The sequence below is a fragment of the Bos indicus x Bos taurus genome, chromosome 9 (assembly GCF_003369695.1).
Source record: "Bos indicus x Bos taurus breed Angus x Brahman F1 hybrid chromosome 9, Bos_hybrid_MaternalHap_v2.0, whole genome shotgun sequence".
Classification (NCBI taxonomy): domain Eukaryota; kingdom Metazoa; phylum Chordata; class Mammalia; order Artiodactyla; family Bovidae; genus Bos; species Bos indicus x Bos taurus.
In genome coordinates this window covers 10,163,554-10,191,118 of record NC_040084.1, presented here as the reverse complement: position 1 = coordinate 10,191,118, position 27,565 = coordinate 10,163,554, and the positions used below count along the sequence as shown (strand labels likewise).

At 44.9% G+C, this 27,565-nt stretch overlaps 1 protein-coding gene across 1 annotated transcript in view; it reads left to right on the top strand.

Annotated features, from left to right (window-relative positions):
* Positions 1-384: 384 nt before the first annotated feature.
* Positions 385-27,565, top strand: part of B3GAT2 (beta-1,3-glucuronyltransferase 2) — a 93,847-nt gene continuing 66,666 nt past the window's right edge. The window contains exon 1 of the mRNA XM_027550879.1: positions 385-1,037. Within this exon, the coding sequence (XP_027406680.1) occupies positions 438-1,037 (600 nt within the window). The 5' untranslated portion in view covers positions 385-437. The remainder of the gene's footprint in view (positions 1,038-27,565) is intronic.

The window sequence follows — 27,565 nt, the reverse complement described above, 5'->3', positions numbered from 1 at the left end:
CTCCCACGCCTGTCTCCTCACCCAGAGAGCGCACCAGGGACCCACGGCTGGAGTCCCTTTGCTTGTGGCGCCGCGGGACGGCTCCTAGCTCCCACGCTTCGGAAAGAGCGCGGTTGGATCACCACCTTCCCGGCGCCCCGCACAACTCCGGGGCCGGAGGCGCGCGCGGCTGGACCGAGTCCCGCTTCCCGCCGACTACCCGGAGTAGGGACCTCCCCGCCAGCCCGCCTGCCTGCACGCCTGCAAGCCCGAGCTCCCCGCCACCTGCGCGGACCCCGCACGCCCGGCTCCGCGCCCCCGCAGCGCCCCGCCGCCCCATGGAGTGCGCGCCGACCGCGGCTTCCTGAGCGCGGACGCCAGCGCCGTCCAAACTGCGCGCTGGGGTCCCCCGGCTCAGCCCCGCTCGGGGCGTCGGAGAGGTCGGGGGAGAGCGCACCATGAAGTCTGTGCTGTTCAGCCGCTTCTTCATCCTCCTGCCCTGGATCCTGATCGTCATCATCATGCTCGACGTGGACACGCGCAGGCCCACGCCCCCGCTCACCCCGCGCCCCTACTTCGCGCCCTACTCCGGGGGCCGCGGGGGCGCCCGGCTCCCGCTACGCCGGGGCGGCCCGGGGCGCGGCCGGGAGCCACGCAACGAATCGTGGCCGCGGCCGCCGCCGCCGCCGCCCGAGCCGCCGCTGCCTACCATCTATGCCATCACGCCCACCTACAGCCGCCCGGTGCAGAAGGCCGAGCTGACCCGCCTGGCCAACACGTTCCGCCAGGTGGCGCAGCTGCACTGGATCCTGGTGGAGGACGCGGCGGCGCGCAGCGAGCTGGTGAGCCGCTTCCTGGCGCGCGCGGGGCTGCCCAGCACTCACCTGCACGTCCCCACGCCCCGGCGCTACAAGCGGCCCGGGCTGCCGCGCGCTACCGAGCAGCGCAACGCAGGCCTCGCCTGGCTGCGCCAGAGGCACGGGCACCAGCGCGCGCAGCCCGGCGTGCTCTTCTTCGCCGACGACGACAACACCTACAGTCTGGAGCTCTTCCAGGAGGTAGCGGCAGGCCCGGGCGGGCGGGAGGACACCCCTCGGGCTGGTCCTGCCACGGCTGCCCTTCCCCGCGCGTCCACTCGGGACTCCGGGCGCAGCGCCGCAGCTCTCGCTGATCCCTCGGGGTTGGAGGAGGGTGGGAGGACCTCCGGGACTCCTGGAGAGAGTCTGGCGGGAGCTTTGCTTCCCCCTCCTTCCCCCACAACACACAGACACACACACACACACTCACTCACTCACTCACTCACTCACTCACTCACCGGCCCCGCTATTGGGCTGAAGCGGTGGTGCAGCTGTGAGGCTCCTGGAGGATTTCTAGAAACTGGGCTCTGGCCGGCCTGAGGATGGAGCCCCGAGAGGCTGGGCTGCAAGGAGAGGGGTTCTGCGTCCTGGGGGCAGGCTAGGTGGTCTCTGACGGCCTTTTCAGTGCACGCAGGTGTGATTCTGAGTCTAGAGCCATATCAGGAGGACGCTGAAGATGGTGACTAATAATCAGCCAGACACCCATTTCCCTGTTACAGTTTGGTGGGCTGGAAATGGTTACTAGTGAAAACACTGACTTCTAGGGAGTTCTTCCCCACCATCTCTCCCTGTACCCCACAAAGGCCCTTCTTGACTCTAAAGATGACCTCCTTTTCGAGGAATCCCTCTGCCAACTAAGTTTGGGACTGCCCTGTGGTTCTGTTTTTTCACAGCCCGAGGTTATCAGCAGGACTGCCGGGTTCCTTCTCCTGTCCCTTCTCGAGGCCCCTCTTTGGCCACTTTTGCACCGGCCATTGCTGCTTGGTCCTCTCCATGAGGTCCCCAGCGCAGCCTGGCCCGCTGGTGCTGGGATGGCACAGTGTCCCTGGAGCCCAGAGCTGCACAAAGCCAGCAGGCACCGGGTTGGAACAGGTGTTCGTCCCTGAGGCTGGTGCTTTGCAGCCTGAGTGTGTGCGCATGCGTGTGCGTTCTGCAAATGAGGCTGAGTTGCCTGGTTTTGACAGTTTTCTTGTTCCTCCTCCACAAATATAGCGGGAAATGACCTTGGACTTTTTGACATGCCTTGGGACTGTTGCCTTCCTCTTCCCCAAATCCCCGACATCCTGACTCTGAGACTCCATCATCCCTTCCCTTCCCCTAAGTAAACTGGGCGATCTGTATGTCTAGACATCCCCCGGTGGTGCTAGTGATAAAGATCCCGCCTGCCAATGCTGGAGGCATAAGAGAGGCGGATTTGATCCCTGGGCCAGGAAGATCCCCTGGAGGAGGGCATGGCAACCCACTCCAGTATTTTTGCCTGGAGCATCCCATGGACAGAGGAACCTGGCGGGCTACAGTCCACAGGATCGCACGGAGTCGGACAGGACTGAAGCGACTTAAAACACTCTTCACAGAAATCACAAACGTCCCATGCTTTCATCCTAATATCTCAATTTGGCTTTCATAACCTCAGGATAGAGCTATTCGGTGTCTCTCCAGCTTCATTTTTCTGCCTGTGTGGCTTTAAAAATCCATTTCTTGGGGCAATTGTTGCCTTCATTTCTGTCCATCCTCTCTTGCTTCTTGAATAAAAGGACCAGTAATTGCTCTCCTCTCTCTCTTCCATGCTTTCACGATGGAGGGCTTTCTTCCTGTATTTATTCTGAAGAAATCAATTAGCTTGTCATTGTATATTATGGTCTTCATAATATCCAAGATTCGAAATATCAGCTGATTTTTTAAGTTGGGTTTTATCTTGATTCTGCCTGCATATTCCTGCCCCCAAAAGACATGGTTTGTATTCTGAAGCCAAGACCCTTGTGTTTCAGAACACCGTCATTTTAACCCCCAAAGTCTTTTTTCTTCTTATACAACTTGGAAGTTGCTCTGCTTGTGAAAATGTGTAGTCTTGGGTAAGCAAAACAGTGCACATTTTTATTAATTAACCTTTTAGGCGAATGGGCTGTGAAGGGCAGTGAGTCTCAGTTGCTCCCCTCTTCCAGCCCGCTGGTGTGAGGCGCTGGACTGAAGGGAGGAGTTGGCCAGAGAAATGGCCCAGAACACAGCCTTTCTTTGATGCTTCCCAAACTGAAAGAAGTCTTGTTCGTGGTGGATATGAAGCAGCAAGAGGTTTTTTCATTGCTCCATTGGGGAAAAGAAAAAGAGAAGATAAAGAGGAGAGGATGGGGACAAAAAAAAAGTGTCAGCCGAGAGGAAACTATATAGGGGAAAAAAAATGCTAAACTTTTAAGATACTAATGTTTTGTATGGTTGGAAGTAATGAAATATTCAAAATAAACTTACGAACATGTGTGTCTCTTATTTATGGAGAGGTGCCAAGTATACTAAATACGCAACAGAAGGGATTTTTTTTTAAAGCATAATATGCATGATACACTTAGAATTTAAGTCCTGTAGCTTCTCGGGGTTCCTCCCAGGCAGGAATTTTAGTACTAATCCCTTCCTCGCCCACCACCCCTCCCCCAACATAACGTTTTTGAACCAAAAAAGGCATCTCTCTCTGTTCACCAGGCATGTATGTTGAGACATTAAGTTTTCTTTATTACAGCACATTCTTTTATTTGCATGGCAAGCAAGATTGAACTTTCCAAAAAGTCAGATTAGGGGAAATTATGCATCCTTAGTCTTGTATATTAATGGGATGTCCTACCCTCCACCAGTCCTAGATTAATGATTTCACATGTACTGCAGTCTAGACATTGCTGTCTTGGCCAAAAGGTAGGACCAGTTAAGACATCTAAACACTATAACTCCTTGGGGGAAGGGAAGATGCTGATCAGGGATGCTGGAGGGCCCGGCATACATCTCAGCCCTTTCTACGGTGCACACACAAATTAGTTTTTAAGTAATTCACAGTACCTCAGGAAAGAATGTCCCGAGGCAAGCTTCATCTTTTATTCATGGTGCTTCTCATTTCCATGGTTGATGTTAACGTAGATAAGATAAAAGGAGGAAAATGAACCAGGTACAAATTAGCTCTCTAAGCATTGGCTGCCAATGAAGGAAAGTAAAAGATGAAAGGTTTCCAAATTAAATTTAAGGCACAACAGGCACTCTGGAGCAATTAATCCTCCGTGGTAGCTTAGCTGGAATTGAGCTTTCTTCTCCCATCCAGCTAGCCAGCCAGCCAATTTTCAGGCTCCCCTTTCAACTGAGCTGTGCGGCCAGGAAAGAAATATTTGCATCAGACAACCCTACACTTAACAGCCAAATCCATTTGCAAAGGAAGCTGTGTGAATTGTGGCCAAAGCTGAGCTGCCCATCAGAGATGGAGGTGCTTGGAGTTATCTGGTTCCCAGTGGCCTCTTCTCGTGGCCTTGATAGGAGTTTGCACTGTGGCTCTCAGGTAATCCTAGCTGCCTGCGACCTGCACACCCCATCCATCTAGCTCTCCGGAAAAGCTTATTTGCTAAGGATTTGCCCGGCTTTCACAGAAGCAACAGCCACAAACAAATGGGACTGTAGCTGGTCACATTTTTTCAATAACACTATTGATCAGATTTCTGTCCTCTGCTAGAAAACCTTCCAGAGTTTCTTGAGTTTAAAGAGGCCGCTTTTCAGATGAAGTTGCTTTCCACCTTGGGGAAACCAGTTGAAACAAAAGGTTAAAAAGTATCACTTTCCAAGCAAGGAAAGAACTTTTAAAAATTTAACTTTCAGTTTAAGGAGATGAGGCTGGAAGACAAGCTGACTTCGAAACCGGTTACAGGCTCAGGAAAGGTCTCAGTTAATGAGATTGCATTTGGAAGATGTTTCTGGCAAGTAGTGAACTAGAGAGGTCCTTTGGATGTTGTCTTGAGTGCAGTTAAGCTGTTTGTGTGCTGGGCAGGGGCTGGGAGTGGGGGAGGTGAGTTTACCCTGCCCTTTTCTGATAATTTAGTTACACGTTCCACCCTTTACGTGCAGCTCATTGGAGCCATAATCCAAAGAATATTGAGATTTACAGAGTTTGGCACTTTCTCCCCTAAATAATAGATTACGAATGTATTTCCCGGAAGGAGACAGGAGAGATCCCTTTCCATTTCCCCTTGACACAGTTAGTGTAGAGTGATTATCTTTTCGAAGTGAAGAAACCTCAAAGATGCTTTTAGAGAGCACCATCCAAAGATGATTTTACCCGAAACACGCCCCTCATGTGTTATTTCTTCCCTCCTAAGAGCATGTTAATAGTCACGCTGTGAGTCTGATCAAATGTGAGAATTTGGTGAAATGGATGTCTAGAAGGATGGACAGCTTTCCTAGTCTATCAGTGTTAAATCTGTACATTTTCTTTACTTTCCCTGGATGTATGGTACTTGAACTGTGGCTCATTTTTGACAGAGTTTTCCTTGGACACCAGCAGTTTTCATCTGGATCTTGATATTTTAATGGATCAGAAATAACTCCTCAGGTTTCAAAGGCCTTTCTCCCTTCTTCCTGTTGTCTTTTTTCCATCTTCCTTCTTCCTCCAACCTGCTTTCCACTGATTATTCTTTCTCATGAATAGACATGAAGATAAGTCCAGGTTATTGTGTGTGGCAATGAATGTGTGTCTTTTAAGCATTTAGACTGTTGTCTACAGCTTCTTGGATCCTGGTGGGTGACTCCATTTTCTTCTGTCTACCCCACTTACCTCTAAATTGCAGGCTAGTAAATTTTCTCTTGTGTGAACAGTAATGGAATAGTAATTGCTTTGAAGGCGTGCTGCAAAAGCAGAATAGGAGAACCAAAGTCAACAGCCTTATTTATTAACTATTCCAGGTGCTACTCTAATAGTGGGTTTTTCAGGACAGAATTTAATAATATTCAGATATGTTTACTCAGACCTTCCGGACTCTGATGAACTATTTGCTTGGTCTGCATAAATTAAGATAACATTATTTGTATTTGATTTGTAGTGCTGTTGAAGCATGCAGTTTAGGTTTTACATCGTTCTCAAGTTTTCCCCCTGAAACACAAAATTGTCATACCAATCCATTGGTAAGTAGGTAGGCTGGTAAGTAGGTAGGTTTACAATAGATTTCCAATTCATAGAAATACACTGAAATACTCCATTGTTCCTACCAGGTAATTTTTGTGTACAACTTGGAAATAAACATGTAAAATACTCCTTATCATGGATACAAGCAAAATGAGCACTTACTATGGCCCGAGGGCCACATTTAGGGTGTTACGTGATTCGCTCATTTGATCATCATGACGGCTGCTGGGTAGGTTCTAGTATGGCCCCCAGTGGCCCCCATTATAGTGCTGATATTTAGGTGTGAACACCATTCTTTGCTGAATACAGGGATTTTTAAAAATGCAACCTGAATCTAAGATGGTCATAACCCTGATCAGTGTAATCAGTATCTCCATTTTATAGGTGAGCTGCCATAGCAGGAAGTCACCTAAAGGGTCAAGGAGCTGTCTGAGACAAGATCTCCTGACTGGGTCTGGAGCCTGCCCTCTGGGTACCGTGCAGCCCATCTTACTAACCTGTACCATCCGATGGGTGCGTGTCATCCGTGGCTATGAGTAAAGCCTCTGACCGGCAGAAGTCTCTCATATTATTCTAGCTGCTGCCATACTTGAACTCGGGCAGATCTGTCTTCCTTTTATTAAATTTATTCTTTATTGAGGCAGAGTTGGTTTACAATGTTGTGTTCCTTTCAGGGGTACAGCAGAGTGACTCAGTTACACGTATAGGTCTGTCTTCTTGGCTGTATCAACTTGTGATTTTCTCTCTTGCCCTTTTCTTCCTGATGTAACTTGGATTTATGAAAACGTCATCTCCTCACTATTTCACTAAGGGACCATTTGACTTTTAGACTCTTTTTTCAAGTCAGCTGAAAACTGCTAAATAAGCATAATAACCTGAAGTCATTTATGTTTTTGAACTGTCCACTCCTGGGAACAAGTAAGAATTAACTTCTGGGAAACTTCCCTGGTGGTCCAGTGAGTGAGACTCCATGCTTCCAATGCAGGGGGCGTGGGTTTGATTCTTGGTCAGGGAGCTAAGATCCCACAAGCTGTGGGGCACAACCCAAAATAATAATAATAATTTTTTAAATAGTTAATTTCTGCAAGAAAATGCAGCATTAACTTTTTTCCTCGATTGATGTACATACATCAGCAATGGTAATCTGCTGAGCATGTCAGAGTGGACAGAGTGAAGGGAAGAATACATTTCAGGGTGGAATGGAAATGGGGGTGATACTGGATTGTTTCCAGTGGGCTGGGTGCCTTACCATCGGGGTGGAGGAGAGGAGCTGGGGACCTCAGCGAATCTGAGCTGACGCTGACATGGGTGGCGGGCGGAGGGGCGCTGGGGCAGCTGCCCCTGGAGCACAGGATGAGCTTGTTGGAGCCGTTGGTCTGGTTATGCTGGCCACACCGCCCGGCCCGCCTGCCTCCTCCCTTGTGGGTGGGAGGTTTGTTGATTGTCCTGTTTGGTTCTTTGGGGACTAGAACTTTCTCTGGATTAAACACAAAATTAGTAAATCGTGAATTTCTGCATGCTAGGAAAATCTTGAGGATGGCTGAGCTAAGGGAAGGGTGAACATGCTCCTTACCCCAAGTCAGATTATATGGTCTTTTCCCCCAAATAACTGAAAACTCAGTAGTTTTTTTTCTCCCTCTGTCCATCTCCTCTGTCAGTGGAGACAGTACCTGGTGGCTCAGTGGTAAAGAATCCACCTGCCATTGTAGGAGATGTGGGTTCGATCCCTGAGTTGGAAAGATCCCCTGGAGAAGGAAATGGCAACCCACTCCAGTATTCTTGCCTGGGGAATCCCATGGACAGAGGAGCCTGGTGGGCTACAGTCCACGGGGTTGCAAAAAAATCGGACCCAACTTGGTTACCAAACAACAAACAGCAACAAGTTACATGCAGTATCTAAGACTGTCCTTACTGCAGTTTGCATGGTAGGTATTTGTCAATTGCATCTTCATCTGTCTAGTGAAAGCTGCACATGCTAAACGCCGAACATTCTCCACTGAGATCTCCCTGATCTAAATTATCCTCAATAGTGTATCACTCCACCAGATTCCTTGTGCCCAGCTCAGCTTAAACATGACCATGTTTAGAAGATGTTTGAAGGGAACAAATCAGTATCCTTCTCTCCTACTTAACAAGTGTTAGTTGCACACCTATGTGCCAGACTCTGTGTTAATTACAGCAGGATGGAGCCCTCCTGTGAACACAGAGTACCCCTGCCCTCTTCATTTAAGCCTCTGGACCTAATCTGTATGCTAATATCAGAGCCTGCTGAGAAAAGCACAGGTGCCTGGGCGTGTACAGCAGAAGCCCCTGATGCAGTCGTGAGTTGTACTTGTGGTTGTGGAGGAAGCGACATTTAAGCTGATATCTAAAGAATGGAGGGGGTCTGGCAGGGGAGGGGGCAGAGGGAACCGCGTTTGAACCCGTCTGTGAATTTGGAAGTGCTACACAGCAGGATGAGGGGCACGCCTTTACTTTTTCACGTGTGCTTTTTAGATCCCCCTGCAGGCAAATCTTTAATCTTTAATTTTTTAAGAAGAACTTGGGTAAGGTAGATACTAGATCAATAGAAAAATTGTAGATATATAATGCACTTCTGGTTGTACCAAGGAATCATTAATGTAGATGGTCGTGATTCGTCTTAGCAGCTAACATCAGTGTTGAAGTTCACTGCTCTCCTACTAGAATTTAAACTCTGTCAAGGTAGGTAGTTTCTTCTGTTCACTGCTGTGTCTCTAGTGCCCAGCATATTGTAAGTGTTCATTCAATACCTACTGAATGAAGGAGTGGATTGTAGGAAACGTTGGAGCTAAGGGAGTCCGTCCCCAAAGGAAGCTATTTCTGGAAGCAGAGATTGCCGGACCACTGCCTTGAAGTTTGTTCGTATGACTAGGGTTATACTGAGCCCTTCTAAGTAGTAACTGGAAGAAAAACTGGCTCCTGCTCTGACTCTGAGAGCTTTCAGTGCAAAGAAGGAGAGCTGGGGAGAGAGAACCAGGAACCTTAGTCTGTAGCCAGGCATCCCCGTGGATGCTCGAGAGCAAGGAGAGGGTGTGGGGGGTACTGCGAGCCCACACGGTGTCTGACCTACTTCTCACACATGAAAGGTGGGAGGCTGGTGAGGGGCTCAGGTGGGAGCTTGCGGCTTAAACGGCCCCAGGTTCAAGTCCAGCCTCATCACCTGGGGTCATGGGACATCTGAGAGGTTTGCCTGCCTCCTCCGATGGCTCCAAGAAATACTGAACAGAGGAGGGTTATAAATGTTCTTTTCCCTGCTTCTCTACTAGTGACTGCCCAGGTGATGGGTCCCCCAGGGAGCTGCGCTGTCTCGCTTGGGGAGATGCCTCTGAGTCCTCTGCTCCTGAAACCTAGACTGTGCTTCTGGAAGCCTGGAGAGGAGGATGGGGCAAAGGTACAGGACTTTCCCAAATTAGTCCATGCCAGGAGGAACCGGTAGATTGGCGATTTGAATTACACCACTGGGTTAGGACAATGAGAAAGACACAAGTTAAACAGGGCTTGTCTATAAGGAGCTTCCCTGGTGGCTCAGAGGTTAAAGCATCTGCCTGGAATTTGGGACACCTGGGTTCAATCCCTGGGTCGGGAAGATCCCACGGAGAAGGAAATGGCAACCCACTCCAGTACTCTTGCCTGGAGGATCCCATGGAGGGAGGAGCCTGGTAGGCTCAGTCCATGGGGTCGCAAAGAGTCAGACACAACTGAGCGTCTATAAGGAGTCCTGGAGGAAGCAAGATGTGATAAAGTAAAAAGCATCATAAGGAGGTTTTAGGCTAGAAGGAGGTAGCACAGTGTTCTTCGTGGGTGTGGAGCTGGTTAGGGACCGGGTGAGAGCTTGCAGGTTGGGTGCATGGGTCTCAGAGGAGGACATACATGCAGCTTCCTGCAGCTCTTGGGTGTGACTGTCTATAACCTTCGCAGCCCTTGCCCCTGGTGTGGACCTGAGATGCATCGCATAATAGATTCTTTCTAGCACCAATGAATGAATCAAGGAGATAGTCTGTTACAAAGAAGAGGGCAGCTTAGTAGGAATGAAATGAATCTATTTTTTAAATTTTTTTTACAGGAATATAGATGCTTTACTGCATTGTGTTAGTTTCCGCTGTTCAGCAAAGGGAATCAGTTATACATATACAAATACTGCACCCCCCTTTACTGATTTCCTTCCCATTTAGGTCGCCACAGAGCACTGAGCAGGTCCCCATTAGTTAATCTGTTTTATAAAGTAGTGTATATATATACCTATCCCAATCTCCCGGTTCATCCCGCCCCCCTCTCCCCTGTATTGTTCGTATGTTTGTTCTCTCTGTCTGGGTCTCAATTTCTGCTTTGCACGTGCGCTCTTCTGAACCATTTCCTAGATTCCACATATATGAATTAATATATGATATGTTTTTCTCTTTCTGGTCTACTTCACTCTGTATGACAGTCTCGAGGTCTGCCCACGTCTCTGCAAATGGTACCATTTTGTCCCTTTTTGTGGCTGAGTAATACCCCACTGCATATCTGGACCATAGCTTCACTATCCATTCCTCTGTCTATGGACATCCTGGTTGTTTCCATGTCTTGGCTGTTGTAAATAGTGCTGTTGTGAACACCGGGGTGCGTGTATCTTTTGGAATTATGGTTGTCTCTGTTAAAGCACATGATTAGAAGCAATCGCTTGATTTTTAAGGTCGCTTGCTGGATGGGAAGGTTCAGCGTATGGGTCTCTCCCACACCAGTTGGCCGAGGCAGCAGGGAGGCTCCAGTCTGACAGACTCTCCCGTGCTGGCCCCTCCAGCCTAGACTGGATCGCTGGGGCGTCTGCCGCCTGGCACCGACTGGGAGGTCCACCCTGAACCGCCTTCTTGTTTCTAAAATACTGCTTACATTTTCATAAATAAAAGCATTTTAAAGTCCATTTCCTGCCGTCTTGAGGAAGAGGCAGCAGTGGGAGAGAGAAAGCACGTGTGTGTGTGTGTCCGTGTGTCCTTCCATCCGCAAGTCCCTGGGCTGTTCGGAGGCACGCAGTTCTTTTCTCTCCCTGTTCTTTCTCCACAGACCCTGAAGTGTGGCCACCCCCAGGGGTCCTTGGCGTTTTCTGCTCATATAACGCCTAAAAGAATTTGATAAAACTGCATACCTTCTAGGATATTTTCAAGTTGATGACTACATTTTAAAAATCATGTAAAATTGTTGCAAAGCATGTGATTTCCATATTGAATCACTTTTCATATTGAATCACTATGTTGTACACTTGAAACTAGTATAGTGTTGTAAATCAACTATCAGTTCAGTTCAGTTCAGTCACTCAGTCGTGTCCGACTCTTTGTGACCCCATGAATCGCAGCACGCCAGGCCTCCCTGTCCATCGCCAACTCCCAGAGTCCGCCCAAACCCATGTCCATTGAGTCGGTGATGCCATCCAGCCATCTCATCCTCTGTCGTCCCTTTCTCCTCCTGCCCCCAATCCCTCCCAGCATCAGAGTCTTTTCCAATGAGTCAATTCTTTGCATGAGGTGGCCAAAGTGCTGGAGTTTCAGCTTTAGCCTCATTCCTTCCAAAGAAATCCCAGGGCTGATCTCCTTCAGAATGGACTGGTTGGATCTCCTACTTCAATTAAAAAACACGTTTATGTTTGAATTAACAGTATGCTTCCCTGATGGTTCAGACAGTAAAGAGTCTGCCTGTAATGTGGGAGACCCGGGTTTGATCCCTGGGTTGGGAAGATCCCCTGGAGAAGAGACTGGCTACCCACTCCAGTATTCTTGCCTGGAGAATTTCATGGACAGAGGAGCCTGGCAGGCTACAGTCCATGGAGTCACAAAGAGTCAGACATGACTGAGCAACTAACACTTTCACTTTCAACGGTATATTTAGTAGCAGTAATCAAGTTATCAAAACAACATAAATGTTGCAAAGTTGGATAATTAACTGTTAAGTATAAAAGCTACATTTCTTGGAACTTGATTTCTTACAGACATAGATGAAGCATTTTGTTGCTAAGGGTGCATACTCTGTGTCATCGAGAGTATTACTTTTTGCTGGAAAGAGATGAGGTTTAGCATAAGTTTGGTTCCCTTTAGGTCACACTTGTTTCCATAAAATAACTATGATGCAAAGCATTTTCTTCCAGCAGTGTTCTCCAATTTTTTGAACCCGCGAGCTCTAAGCCAAAGACACTATGTTGATCTCTTAGCAGAAATGATTTTAATAATCTATTGATAACATTAGTTCTTCAATTTTGTTGAAAAAGCTAATTAGGAATGTTCTGTCTTCTAAAAGGATGAGGTTACCCACTCATTAGAGAGAGGAACTTTCTTAATAAAGACAGCAGTATTTCTGATCATCTGTGTTTGGTCTTGGAGGTTTGATCACAGTGAGACAATATATTTAATATGATCTGGGATGGATATGGGGTTTCCCGGCTGGCACTGGTGGTAAAGAACCCTCTTGCAGTGCAGGAGATGTAAGAGAAGTGGGTTTGATCCCTAGGTCGGGAAGATCCCCTGGAGGAGGGCATGGAAACCCACTCCTGGAGAATCCCATGGACAGAGGAGCCTGGTGGGCTACAGTCTATAGGGTCGCAAAGAGTCTGACACGACTGAAGCTACTGAAGCTGGAGCAGGGCAGTTGGGACAAAGCAAGATGAAAGGCAGGACTGACCAGTCCATCCAAGAGGTCAGTTCGGGGGAGCATATGAAGAGTTGCCCAGAGGCTGAGATGTGTCCCCTTAAAGCTGTCTGTGCTCACATGGTCCATGAGAATCTTTATAGACATCCAGGGCCCAGGCACGCCCAGTCTGAAAATGGTTGTTCTGGTGAGAGGAGCATGAAGTTAGGAACTGGAAACTGTGGGCTCCACACCCAGCCGAGCCCAAGCCCTCCGGCCTTAACCTCGCAGGGGTGTTCATGCTTCTCTGTGTGCTGGGCGCCCCCTCTCGGTGTTGAGATGGTTCCTTCTCATCACGTGTCTGAAGTTAGGAACCACAACGCCCTTTTTACAAACGAGGGTCAGCTGTATGGCGGCGGGTCTGGGCTGATGTGTCCAACTGTGAGGATTCGGTGAGGGAGATACCTGTGGGTCAGAAGGGCAGCTTCCCTGCCGGGCTGGACACCTGCTCTCCCTGGGGTCTGGTCCCAGGAGCGGGGAGAGGGGGCAGAAGACAGGATCCACCTGCCCCTGGCTGCCCCCGCTGTGTGGTCCCAGCGGCCAGCCTCCAGGGTCCACGTGTGGACACGTGATCATCTAGATAAACTCGGTATTGCAAGACTAAAATGCCAGTGTCATTTTTAAAGGTCGGGCGACAGTTTGGGGATATTTTTGTAACTTTGGAAAGTTCTTCCATTGCATCTGTTCTCACTGGTGAAAGTGCTGTAGACGTCCTTGGGACATCTCTCTGCAGGGAGCTGCAGCCTTGCTTTGCTGGGATGCTCAGGCACCCCTGCCTCCCCGTTCCCCAGAGCTGGGGCTGGGCCTCATCCCCTGACCCTTGGCTTCGTGCCCGTGACCCCTGCTATACATACTGAAAAGACAGGGTTTGTGATTTTTTTTAAACCTGTTCCCGCCTTGCCTTTTCCCCTCTGTTGAGGGGTTTTAAAAAAAGATTTTAAAACAAAAACGTAATGAGAACCTACTGTATAGCACAGGGAACTCTATTCAGTGCTCAGTAACGCCTATACGGGAATAGAATCTAAACAAGACTGGGCATATGTAGAAAGAACTGTATAACTGATCCCCTTTGTTGTACAGCAGTAACTAGCACAACATGTAAATCAACTATACTCCAACAAAAATTAATTTTAAAAACACCCACAAAAAATTAAGATAAAATGAGACTGACAACGTTTGTGGTTTCTCCAGGTGATGATTTGGGGTTTTACAGCAGTCCAGTTTTCCTCTGAAAACCTGTTGTCTTTGGGTTAAATTCCAGTAAGATTTAAAAATAAATGCCTCTTCTCTGCTTCTTGTTAGGTCTTTCTTCCCTCTTTGTGAAGGGCTGCAGGGGAGAAACAAAAATTGAGTATACTTATTGTAATTTGTATTCTGGTAAAATATATATTCCATGAAATTTACCACTTTAACCATTTTTAAGTGTGCAGTTCAGGGGCATTTAAGTGTATCCACTCTGCTGTGCAACCATCTCCCTCTCCATCTCCAGAACTTTGTCTTCATCCAAGCTGAAACTCAGTACCCTTTAAACAGTGGCTTCCCGTCTGTTCCCTCCTCCAGTCCTTCATAACCTATAATCTACTTTCTGTCTCTATGAGTTACACTATTTCAGGTGCCTAGTGTAAGGGAGAATCATACACTATTTGTTCTTTTCTATCTCACTTCCTTCACTTAATATCTCCAAAGTTGATCTACGTTGTATCAAAACTCCATTCTTCTTTAAGATTGAAAACTCTTCCACTATATGTATAGACTGTGTTTTGTTTATGCATTCCACCACCAGTGGATCCTGGGTTGTTTCGTCCTTTGGGCTGCTGTGAATGCTGCTTTGAACGTTGGTATGCAAATGTATGCTTGAGTGTCGGCTTTCAGTTCTTTGCTGCGTACATATACAGAAGTGGAATTGCTGGGTCACATGGTATTTCTGTGTTCAAAATTCTGAGAAGCTGCCAGACTGTTTTTCCAGCTATTGTTGTTTATTTTTTATAATAACCATCTAAGGGTTGTGAGGCAGTATCTCTGTGGTTTTGGTTTGCATTTCCAACTGGAGAAGGCAATGGCAACCCGCTACAGTGTTCTTGCCTGGAAAATCCCAGGGTTGGGGGAGCCTGGTGAGCTGCCGTCTATGGGGTCGCACAGAGTCGGACACGACTGAAGCGACTTAGCAGCAGCAGCAGTAATTAGTGATGCTGACCATCTTTTCTTATGCTTATACTATTTGTACACCTTTTTTGAAGAACTGTCTGTTCATGTCCTTTGCCCATTTTTCAGTTAGGTTGTTTGGTTTGGTTTTCTTTGTTTTTGTTGAGTTTTAGAAGTTCTTTATATATTCTGGATAGTAGTCTATATCAGATATGTGATTTGCAAATATGTTGTCCCATTTTGACAGGTGCTTTTTTATTTTTAATCAATTTATTTTAATTGGAGGCTAATTACTTTACAGTATTGTAGTGGGTTTGCCATACATTGACATGAATCAGCCATGGGTGTACATGTGTCCCCCATCCTGAAGCCCCCTCCCACCTCCCTCCCTATCCCATCCCTCAGGGTCATCCCAGTGCACCAGCCCTGAGCATGAAGCGTGCTTTTTAAAATTTCATTGATAGTGCCCTGTGATGCCCCAAAGTTTTAAATTTTGATGGAGTTCAGTTTATCTATTTTTTCTTTTGTTGCCTGTGTTTTTGGTGTCCTGTCCAAGAGATTGTTGCTAAATTCAATGTCATGAGGTTTTTCCCTAACAGTTGCATAATTTTAGCTGTTTTGTTTAGGTGATTAATGTTGATTTTGTTGTTGTTCAGTTGCCCAGTCGTGTCCCAACTCTTTGAGACTCCATGGACTGCAGCATGCCTGCCCAGTCTGTCCCTCACCATTTCCTGAAATTTGTCCAAGTTCATGTCCATTGCATCGTTGATGCCATCCAGCCATCTCATCCTCTGATGCCCTCTTCTCCTTCTGCCCTCAGTCTTTCCCAGCATCAAGGACTTTTCAGTGAGTCAGCTGTTTGTATCAGATGACCAAAATACTGGAGTTCCAACTTCAGCATCAGTCCTTCCAATGAGTATTCAGGATTGATTTCCCTCAAGATTGACTCGTTTGATCTCCTTGCTGTCCTAGGGACTCTCAGGAGTCTTCAGCTCCACAGTTCAAAGGCATCAATTCTTCAGTGCTCAGCCTTCTTTACGGTCCAGCTCTCACATCCATACGTGACTACTGGGAAGACCATAGCCTTGACTATATGGACCTTTGTTAGCAGAGTAATGTCTCTGCTTTTCAACATGCTGTCTAGGCGTGTCATAGCTTTCCTGCCAAGAAACAAACGTCCTTAATTTTTGTACACAGTATTACATATTATCTTTTGCATGTGGATATCTAGCTTTCCCCAGCACCATTGCTGAAAGGACTGTCGTTTCCTCGTTGATGGTCCTGACACCCTTGTATAAGGTCATTTGACCATATATACGTGGCCATTTATTTCTAGGCTCTTTGTTCTACTCAGCTAGTCAGTATGTTTGTCTTTTGCCAGTTCTATTCTGTTTCAGTTATTGTTGATTTCTAGCAAGTGTTAAAATCAGGAAGTGTGGGTCCTTCAACTTTCTTTTTCAAGGTTTTTTTGGACTGTTTGGGTTCCCTTAAGATTCCATGTGAATTTTAGGATGGATCTTTCTATTTCTGCAAAAACCATTGGAGTTTTGATAGGGATGGTGTTGAATTTGCATATTGCCTTGGGTAGTATTGGTATCTTGACAATATTGTCTTTGAACCCATGAACACAGAATATCATTTCATTTTTTTATGCCTTCTCTAATTTCTTTCAGCAGGGTTTTATGGTTTTCAGTGTATAAATATTTTGCTTCCTTGGTTAGGTTTATTCTTAATAATTTTTTTCTTTTTGATGTTACCTGTTAGGGGTTTTAATAAGTTAGTTTGGGTTTCTGTCCCATCTCTGAAAAATATTATCATATGCTACTAGTAGAGCTAAAAAATCCAGGACTGAGAGACACTTTAGGTGCACAGAGCAGCGTAAGTAGATCTTAAAAATATGGTACAGCAGAGAGAAAATGATGGTACAGCAAAGAGAAAATGATGGAAAAAATCTATTCCATAACGCCATTCATGTATGTTTAAAAACAGCACACAAAGTATTACACATTTCATGAGGATACACACAGATAAAATAATTCAAGGTCTTCTGAGTTGTGTTCCATGGAAGAGTGGTTTCTGGTGAGGCCTGTCTGGTACGTGGGTGCTCAGTCTCTAAGTGGTGTCCAACTCTCTGTGACTCCATGGATTGTAGCCTGCCAGCCTCCTCTGTCCATGGGATTTTCCAGGCAAGAATACTGGACTGGGCTGCCAGTCCAGTATTGGACTGGTTGCTTCTCCAGGTCTGTCTAGATGTGATTTTAAATGCCTTGATTCTTGTTCATGTTCACATCCAAGGCTGACCTCAAACATCATCAGAGATGAAACTTGTCCTGAAACACAGAAGGAAGGGCATCCCTTATTCCAGGCCTGGACTTGTGAAATTTACTTGGTACAGTTTTTCCTAGAAACTAAATGTCTTTTGCTTCTTAAACATGTAAGCAAAGGATTTCTTTGTTGATGGGTCCCAGTGTCCAGGCTAAGGCTGGCGACTCTGTCCCTGAGCAGTATGGTGATAGCTACACCCTACGCTCCTCACCTACGTACTCACCTACGCTCCAGAGTCATAGCCCTATAAGATGCCACTAAAATGTTACCATATCTATTTAAATGGGTGGAAAGAAGCACAGAGAGCCGTACCTATGGCCTGAGGCCACACAGCTAACTCGTGCTGAAACAGATTTGAATGAGGAGGGGAGGCTTCACGGATCCACTTTTTCACTCTGCTTTTTCTCTTTCGCCTATCTCTAGTTCAGTTTTTTGTTGCTTTGGTTTCATTTTGCTCTCTTATTTCCTTCCTTCGGTTTTGATTTTTTCTTCTTTTAAAAAAATGTACTGAAATGAAAGCTTAGATCTTTAATTTTTCTATCTCCTTTTCTAATGTCTGCGTAAAGTTACACCCGTCACTCTAAGCACTGCATCCCACAAATTTTGCTGCTGTGCTTTCATATTGTTCATTTCAAATATTTTCTAGTTTCCACTGATTTATTTTTTCATATAGTTTCTATACTTTTACAAATAATTCAAAGCATGTTACTTAATTTCTGAATACTTAGGTTTGTTATAATCTTTGGTTCTGATTTCTAGTTCAATTCTTTGTGGTCTGAAAGCGTAGTCTAGTTTCACTCAACTGGAATGTATCGAGATTTGCTTTGTATTCAAGCTACAGCTGTTTTCATGCTTGTTCCACGTGTGCCTTAAAAGAATGTTTACTCTGATGTTGCTGGGCATAGAGTTTATACACATCAGTTTGTCAAGCGCTGTTTAAATTCTCTGTATCCCTACTGATAGTTAATGTTCTTGTTAACATTTCTGATTTTCATGGTGAATTTTTCTTTCTCCTTTTACATTTATTTTTCTTTCATCTATTTTGAAGCTATGTTATTTGGTGCCCACAACTTCAGATTTATTTTTTTCTTGATGAACTGACCCTTTCATCATTATGAACTGTCCCTCATTATTGCTGGTAATTTCTTTGTCTTGAAAGCTATTTTATCTGATACGAGTATAGCCACAATAGCTATCATATGCAGACTGTTTGCATGATATTCCTTTTTCCATCCTTCAATTTCATCCTGAATCTCTTCTTATGTTTGAAGTGTATCAGTTGTAAATAGCATAATGTTGCTTCTTGTTTCTTTATCCATTTGCTTTTCCAATACTCTTCTCTCAAGTTAAAGACTTAACAGTCAGTAAATAAAACCCTATTTAAATAACCCTTGCTGTGAATCTTGTGTGAGTAAACAGCCTGTGTATTTTGTTGTGTTTTAGACTTTCTGAATTAGGTTACCTTTCAAGACTCACCTATATTTTTACTTTCCACCAAAGTAAAGATTGGTCATGATAACTTTGTAAAATAACCTTTTACTGAGGCTACAAAGAGTCTACTTACTATTCTAGGGAATGTCTTATCATAATCTTCCTTTTTAATATTTTATGGGGGACTTCTCTGGTGGTCCAGTGGCCAAGAGTGGACCAGTTCCAGTCTTGTTCCCAGTTCAGGGGGCTTCCAGTTCAGGGGGCTCGGGTTCAATCCCTGGTCAGGGAACTAGCTCCTACATGCTGCAACTGAGTTCACATGCTTCAGCTAGAAACCCCACATAGCCAAATAAATAAAGTAAATATTTTCTGGGAGTCCTTAATTGCTTCTGTAAGATTAGAGACTTCCCTCCGTGTTTCTCTTTTATTTATTTGTCACATATTCTGAATATGCTTTCTACCAAGAGAATCAGCTATTTTTTTCTTTTCCTTAGATTCCAGGTACAGAGGTGGAGCTGATCTTACTTCTCAGGTCTGACCTGCTATCAGCATCTTCCTACGTGTCTCCCTGCTCTGTGTGTATTTCCTTTTGTCCTTATCTTCAGGCATCTCTTCTAGGATACGCGCTGTGGGTTGTTTCCTCCGTATGTGTCTTTATATATAGTGCTTTGTGTGCAGTATTTTAAATGGCATTATGGAATATATTTTTTTCTATTTTTCTGTGTTGTAACACAGAAAAAGATGTATTTTTAATTGCTATTCAGTTCAGTTCAGTATGCATCTCTAATCCACTGCTTCTAACTGTGAAGCTTTTTTAAAAATGGAAATTCTCATAAATACTCTTTATTTGGGAAATTACAATTTGTCATGAGGTACTTTGCTGTATTGATCATCATAGCACTCTAGTGCCTTATTAATTGGTGAAAAAAATTATAATCCCAAACCTGCTGCTAAGAGACCATTTTGTCAAAGACTTTGCCAAAAGCATGGTAAAGTTCCCACTTTCTGGTGAATTATGTCTGAGTGAATATGAATCTTGCACAGTGATGACCAGTACCTCCAGCTTCTGGGACTAACTCCCCAGGGAGGATGTCCCCTGGCCCTCCCCGACTCAAAGTCACGTATGGTGGATTTCCCCAGTTGTTTGTAAGGACCAGAGAAGGAACTGACTTACACAGCCAACGTGTAAGTCCATATCAGGAAGTCCAGATGGAGGGCAGGGTTCAGGCTGACTTAGAGATTCAGTGGTGTCATCAGGGGCCCAGGGCCCCATCTCTCTGCATGCTCAGAATGTCAGCTTTGTGTTCCAGCTCTTTTCCTACCAGTTATGACATGGCTGCTGCAGTTCCAGCCATCACATCCAGACATGGCTCTGTGCTGAATTCCCTAGGAGTGGGAAAACCTTGCCCACAAGCAGCCCAGCCCCCAGTGCCCTTCTGCTGATGACTGGAACTGCCAACATTCAGAGTAATCACTGATAAGTTAGGATTTATTCTTGCTCTTGGAAGAGGGTCGCCCTCTCCTCAGTCATGTTTGGCAAGGGGGTGGAGAAGACCAGTCCCTGCTGACTGTAAGTGGCTGCAAGCTCAGCCAGTAAGGAAGAGGAGAGAGTAGGCATTGAGCAGGCAGCCAGCAGTGTCTGCCGCAGCCTCTGCTGTCTTTCACATCATTTCTGACCCTTGGTAAAGGTTGTGATTTTCTTCATTTGGTTCCTGCTCTTTGCTCAGTGAGTTTACGCCTAGCATTAGTTACTTGATCTTGCTACAGCAATGTTATTTTCCATGGTATTTGCTGGTATATAGGGAAGCTATTAGTTATTAGTCACCTCTGTTCAATTGTCTTGTATCTGTGTATCTCTGTAAGTTTCCATGTTCCCTTTCTGGAATAACATTAGATGTTAATTAAATCCTGGGAAAGAAACCCAGAGGATGTTGAATAGAAAAGGGACAGGATTGAACAGTAAGAAGACAGACAGGATTTTATTATATTCCATTTCTGTGAAAAGAAAGTTTACATCTCATTGTCTAGGGGGAAAGGAGGATTGTGTGTCTATCTTAGAACTCACTTTAAGACACTGCTATATGTGACAGGGGAGCTCTTTAATGTCCCAGAATATTAAACCTGATGCTGAAACTGCTGCTGCTGCTGCTAAGTCGCTTCATTCGTGTCCGACTCTGTGCTACCCTATGGACAGCAGCCCTCCAGGCTCCTCTGTCCACAGGATTCTCCAGGCAAGAATACTGGAGTGAGTTGCCATTAACAACATCTTTTAAGAATATCTGAGTGTTTGGGGGACCTCTTTTCCCAATTTTTCTCTCTGAGAAAAATGGGAGATGGGTAGTTGGTTTTTATATAGAAAAATTAAGAAACAATGAAAGAATTTTAATTTCCTCACATACTCATAGTACTGAGGAAACCAGAATAGAGGTCTTTAGGGTCAGTGCTCGTTCAGGAAAATAGGTTGAGCCCAGCCAAGGGCACAGCCGTAGGGAACTTTGCGTCTCCCATGCAGTGACTGATGGAAGGGATTTAAAAATCCAGTATATGGCCCCCAGAATCCCCACCCTGCACACACACACACACACACACACATGCATGCGCATGCATGCACGCACACAGCACCATAAGATGTATTCTGAGACTGTATTCATTTCTTTAATGCTTTCAGTTTGCAGTATTAGTTTATAACTTTTTCCTGAGTGTGGGTTAGCTTCTTTGTATCAAAGTCTGTCTGTTACAGGCAAAGGCTGGTGGACTACTGAGCGTAGCCATCAGGTGTGGGTTGGCGCTCCAGGTGCCCGAACTAAGTGAGCTGTGCAGTTGGACAAACACTTCCTTTATAGACTGGGCATACAGTGCAGAGGTGAGTGAGGTGTTGTCTGCCATTAAAGACCTCAGGACTCTTGAAATGCAAGCAAAAAGAGCAGATTTCAAAGGGGGAAACCACTTAGTACATTGAAATACATTAGCATGCTGATTTGTGAAAGTTTTCTGTAAACCTAACAATATATTTGATTTTTTTCATTTTTCAGTTACTATTGCCTTTAAAAAACTTTTATTACAATTTTTAAAGTGCATTTACAAAACTAAATGTACTCCATTTACAGTTATTAAAAATAGCTGTATTCTCCATGCTGTACATACGTTCTGTAGCCAGTCTTAGACCCTCCCACCCCCTCACCTCTATCCTGCCCCCCACGTCCCCCGCCCCACTGGGAACCACTAGCTCGTTCTCTGTATCTGTGGGTCTGCTTCTTTTTCTGTTAGTTTGTTGTATTTCTTAGATTCTACATTTAAGTGGTGTCATAGAGTATTTGTCTTCCTCAGTCTGACTTATTTCACTTAAGAGAGTATCCTCCAAGCCCATCCATGTTGCTGCAAATGGCAAGTTTCCACTCTTTTTTCTGGTTGAGTAGTATTCCATTGTGTTTATGTACCACATCTTTATCCAGTCATCTGTTGATGGGCACTTAGGTTGCTTCCACATCTTATACATTTGATTTTATATACACTTTTCCTTTTTGATATCCAAATAAGGATTAGCAGGGTTGTTAGCAATGAATTATATTTATGTTTTCAGTAAGCATTCAATTTTACTGAAGTATATAGGTCTATACAAGGAGTACTGGAATAGACGAGGTTTATTTTGAGTTTTTAGAAGGAACATCTCTTAACCTTGCTGGCAGGAGAGGGGACGGCTCAGGTTGTGGGGGGCACGCACCTCCAGAGGAGGGCCCTGTTCTCTTGCCCGGTGTTGTCACAGTAGCATTCTACCCTGAGGCTGGATTTCTTTTCTGCACCAGTGCGTCTGTTCCGGGAAGCCCGGCATGCATGTGTGCTAAGTAGCTTCAGTTGAGTCTGACTCTTTGTGACCCTGTAGACTGCAGCCCAACAGGCTCTTCTGTCCATGGGATTCTCCAGGCAAAAATAGTGGAGTGGGTTGCCATTTCCTTCCCCAGGGGATCTTCCACACCCAGGGATTGAACCCTTACATAAAAGACGTAAGGGTACTCTCTTACATCTACCTGTGTTGGCAGGCAGGTTCTTTTTTTTTTTTAATTTTATTTAATTTTTAAACTTTACATAATTGTATTAGTTTTGCCAAATATCAACATGAATCCACCACAGGTACACATGTGTTCCCCATCCTGAACCCTCCTCCCTCCTCCCTCCCCATACCATCCCTCTGGGTCGTCCCAGTGCACTAGCCCCAAGCATCCAGTATCGTGCATCGAACCTGGACTGGCATCTCGTTTCATACATGATATTTTACATGTTTCAATGGGCAGGCAGGTTCTTTACCACTAGCACCACCTGTGAAGACTTCTAGAAGCCCCAAGGAAAACGGAAATTTAAATAGTCCTAGATTTGGCTATGATAAGTCCACACAGACAAAAAAAAAATTTCCCTGTGACTGGTTGGTCTCGCTGACACTCATCTGTTTCCTCATAAGTACATTCAGGCTAAACCTTTTTAGCAAGGATACCACAGATACAACATTCCCTCCTCTCCTGTGTCCTCTCACGTGGCACCAGCAGTCAGGTCATCTTATGGATGCTGAGGCCAAACTGGACCACTTGGTCAAGGGGGTGACTGCCAAGTCTCTCTGTGGTAGAGGCACATTTTTCTTTTATAATTTGTAAGTACCCCATAGATGGACACTCTGAAGCAGTGCGAGTATCTTCTTTCCGGAAAACTTTGACCCAAGAGTTTGAGCATCCAGTGACGATTCTTGCTTGAATTATTATTGCCACGCTTTGGGGGCACCCAGTGGAGCTTTTCTCTTTGTGTCCTTCGGCACTTCTTCGCTGGTATCCTTCTTAAAGGACGGCTTGTCTCTAACCAGCCCCCCGCCCAGTGTGTTTTAATCTGCCAGTGTCATTCATTCTGATGCTCGAATTGTTTACAGCTTGGCCAGCAGCCTGTCTTTATCATCTGTCATTGAGCAGTTCCTTTGCCTCTTTGATGCAAAACATCCTAAAGTCACACTTTGTCCCCGTGTGGGACCTGGAATCAGCCGCTTCTCCAAGGAGCCCTAGTCCCCTTTAGTGTAGAATGGTATTTACAAACCAAGATCTTGGTGTCAGGTGTGTTTATTGCTGCTGGGGTGTTAATAGTTCTACGACTTTTAATCATGAGTTCGTATTAAAACCTCCAAATGGATTTTGTTTTTAAAACCCCAGCTTCATTGAGGTGTAATTTACCGACAATAAAATGCATTCATTTTAAGAGTAAAGTTTGGCGCATTTTAACCCCCTTCCACAGGCTGCTGCACACCACCGGACATACCTGTTTGCAGGCAGCTGTGTGTGGTGGCCTAATCTGCTTTCGGACTCTACAGATGAGTCCGCCGATTCTAAAGCTTCATAGACGAGGAAGGATACAGTATGCAGCCTTCGTCTGCTCTCTTTCGCTCACCATTGTATTTTCGTGATTCATTCATGTTGTTATGAATATCAGTGGCTCATTGCCTTTCATTGCCGAGTAGTAATGCTGTATCCATTGTATGGATACATCACGATCTGTTTTTCTGTTTAAAAGCTGTATTGGGGCCGTTTACAGCTTATGGCTGCTATGAGTAAAACTGCTGTGGATATTAATGTACAAGTTTCGTGTGGACAGGTGCTTTCATTTCCCTTGGGTTGCTGCTAAGTCACTTCAGTTGTATCTGACTCTGTGCGACCCCATAGACGGCAGCCCACCAGGCTCCCCCGTCCCTGGGATTCTCCAGGCAAGAACACTGGAGTGGGTTGCCATTTCCTCCTCCAATGCATGAAAATGAAGTCGCTCAGTCTTGTCTGACCCTCAGCGACCCCATGGACTGCAGCCCACCAGGCTCCTCCGTCCATGGGATTTTCCAGGCAAGAGTACTGGAGTAAATACATAGAAATAGAATGAGTGGATCAAGATATTTGTTAACTTGGTAAGAAACTGCCAAAGGGTTTCCCAAACCATTTTTACACTCCTGTACTGAAACTCCAATACTTTGGCCACCTCATGCGAAGAGTTGACTCATTGGAAAAGACTCTGATGCTGGGAGGGATTGGGGGCAGGAGGAGAAGGGGACGACAGAGGATGAGATGGCTGGATGGCATCACAGACTCGATGGACGTGAGTCTCAGTGAACTCCGGGAGTTGGTGATGGACAGGGAGGCCTGGCGTGCTGCGATTCATGGGGTCACAAAGAGTCGGACACGACTGAGTGACTGATCTGATCTGAGGGACTGTTTCCCCACATTTGCACTGATACTTGGTGTTGGCAGTCCTTTAATTTTTGCCATCTAGTGAGGTGCCATAGTATGTTACTGCAGCTTTTATTTCTATAATGACTGACGGTATATGCTAACTGATTATTCATGTTTCTCGAATGAAATGTCTGTTCAAATCTTTGGCCAGTTTTTAAACCGTCTGTAGTGGCTATGCTTTAGGCTTTTTTATTGAGCTATGAGAATTCTGTGTGTTCTCAACACAAGTCTCTGTCACATACATGTATTGGGATATTTTCTCCCAGTTGGTGACTTACTTTAAAATTTGGTAAACAATATCTTTCAGAGAGTTAAAATTTTTAATTTTTATTAAATCCAATTTGTGAATTGTTTAGGGTTCATATTTGTAAGACCTTTCTGAGGAATCTTTGCCTATGTATATAAGAGTTTGCATCTGGTAATCCCAAATTCCCAATCCATCCTTCCCCCACCTCTCCATAAAGAGTTTCTTTTTTAAAAAATTAGTATTATTGAAGTATAGTTGATTTGCAATGTTGTATTAATTTCTGCTGTACAGCAAAGGGATTCAGTTATGCATATATATATATATATATACACACACACACACATATATATTATTTTCCATTATGGCTTATCACAGGATATGGAATACAGTTCCCTGTGCTAGGCAGTAGGATCTTGTTGTGTAAACACTAATTTGTATCTGCTAATCCCAAACTCCAAATCTATCCTTACCCCACCCCTCCACAAAAGGTTTCTTTTCTATTTTCTCTACAAGTTCTATAGCTTAAGTTTTCATGCTTATGTCCATGATTCCATTGAGTTAATCCTTATGAATATTGTGAGATACAGGGGTGGAGATGGTTCCCTCCCTTCCCTCACCGTGAAGGTCCTTTTGTTCCAGCACAGTGTGTTAAAGACTATCCCTTTCCCCACTGAGTCATCTTGGCATCTTAGGGAAAACAAGTCAGCCAGGCATATGTGGGAAGAGCTATTTCTGAATTCTGTCATCTCTTCCATTTACCTCCATGTCTGTCTTTACACTGACACCACGGTGTCTTCATATGTGATAAGCAGAGCTCAGCCAGCTCCTCCCAGGACTCACAGTTAAGTGCCCTCAAGCAAGTGACATAATTAAGTGTAGCTGGCTGTGTGTTGAGCAGTACTCTTTTTTTTTTTTTTTTGTATTAAAACTAAAGGACTAAAACTTCAGCCTGATTTATATTCATTTACTAATTTTTGTAATTACATCCCTTACCTATTATTTCTCATAGTTGTTATTGTTTCTAATGGGGTCTTTTATATATATATGAAAGCCTTCCTAAGTGGTCAATGCAAAGAAATAGAGGAAAACAATAGAATGGGAAACTATAGAGATCTCTTCAAGAAAATTAGAGATACCAAGGGAACATTTCATGCAAAGATGGGTACAATAAAGGAAAGAAATGGTATGGACCTAACAGAAACACAAGAGATTAAGAAGAAGTGGCAAGAATACACAGAAGAACTATACAAAAAAGATCTTCATGACCCAGATAACCATGATGGTGTGATCACTCACCTAGAGCCAGACATCCTGGAATGCGAAGTCAAGTGAATCTTATGAAGCATCATAATGAACAAAGCTAGTGGAGGTGATGGAATTGCATTTGAGCTATTTCAAATCGTAAAAGATGATGCTGTGAAAGTGCTGCACTCAATATGCCAGCAAATTTGGAAAACTCAGCAGTGGCCACAGGACTAGCAAAGGTCAGTTTTCATTCCAATCCCAAAGAAAGACAATGCCAGAGAATGATCAAACTACCGCACAATTGCCCTTATCTCACATACTAGCAAAGAACTGCTCAAAATTCTCCAAGTGAGGTTTCAACAGTACATGATCTGAGAATTTCCAGATGTTCAAGCTGGATTTAGAAAAGGCAGAGGAACCAGAGATCAAATTGCCAACATCTGTTGGATCATAGAAAAAGCAAGGGAATTCCAGAAAAACATTTACTTGTGCTTTATTGACTTCACCAAAGCCTTTGACTGTGTGGATCACAACAAACTCTGGAAAATTCTCAAAGAGATGGGAATACCAGAACATCTCATCTGCCTCCTGAGAAATCTGTATGCAAGTCAAGATGCAACAGTTAGAGCTGGACATGGAGCAACGGACTGGTTCCAAATTGGGAAAGGAGTACATCAAGGCTGTATATTGTTACCCTGCTTATTTAATTTCTATGCAGAGTACATCATGGGAAATGCTCAGCTGGATGAAGCACAAGCTGGAAACAAGATTGCTGGGAGAAATATCAATAATCTCAGATATGCAGATGACATCACCCTTATAGCAGAAAGTGAAGAAGAACTGAAGAGCCTCTTGATGAAAGTGAAAGAGAGGAATGAAAAAGTTGGCTTAAAACTCAACATTCAAAAAATGAAAATCATGGCATCAGGTCCATCATTTCATGGGAAGTAGATGGGGAAAAAATGGTAACAGTGACTGACTTTATTTTCTGGGCTCCAAAATCACTGCAGATGATGACTGCAGCCATGAAATTAAAAGACACTTGCTCCTGGGAAGAAAAGATATGACTAACCTAGATAGCATGTTAAAAAGCAGAGACATTACTTTGCCAACAAAGGTCCATCTAGTCAAAGCTGTGGTTTTTCCAGTAGTCACGTGTGGATGTGAGAGTTGGACCATTAAGAAAGCTGAACGCTGAACAATTGATGCTTTTGAACTGTGATGTTGGAGAAGACTCTTGCGAGTCCCTTGGACTGCAAGGAGATCAAACCAGTCAATCCTA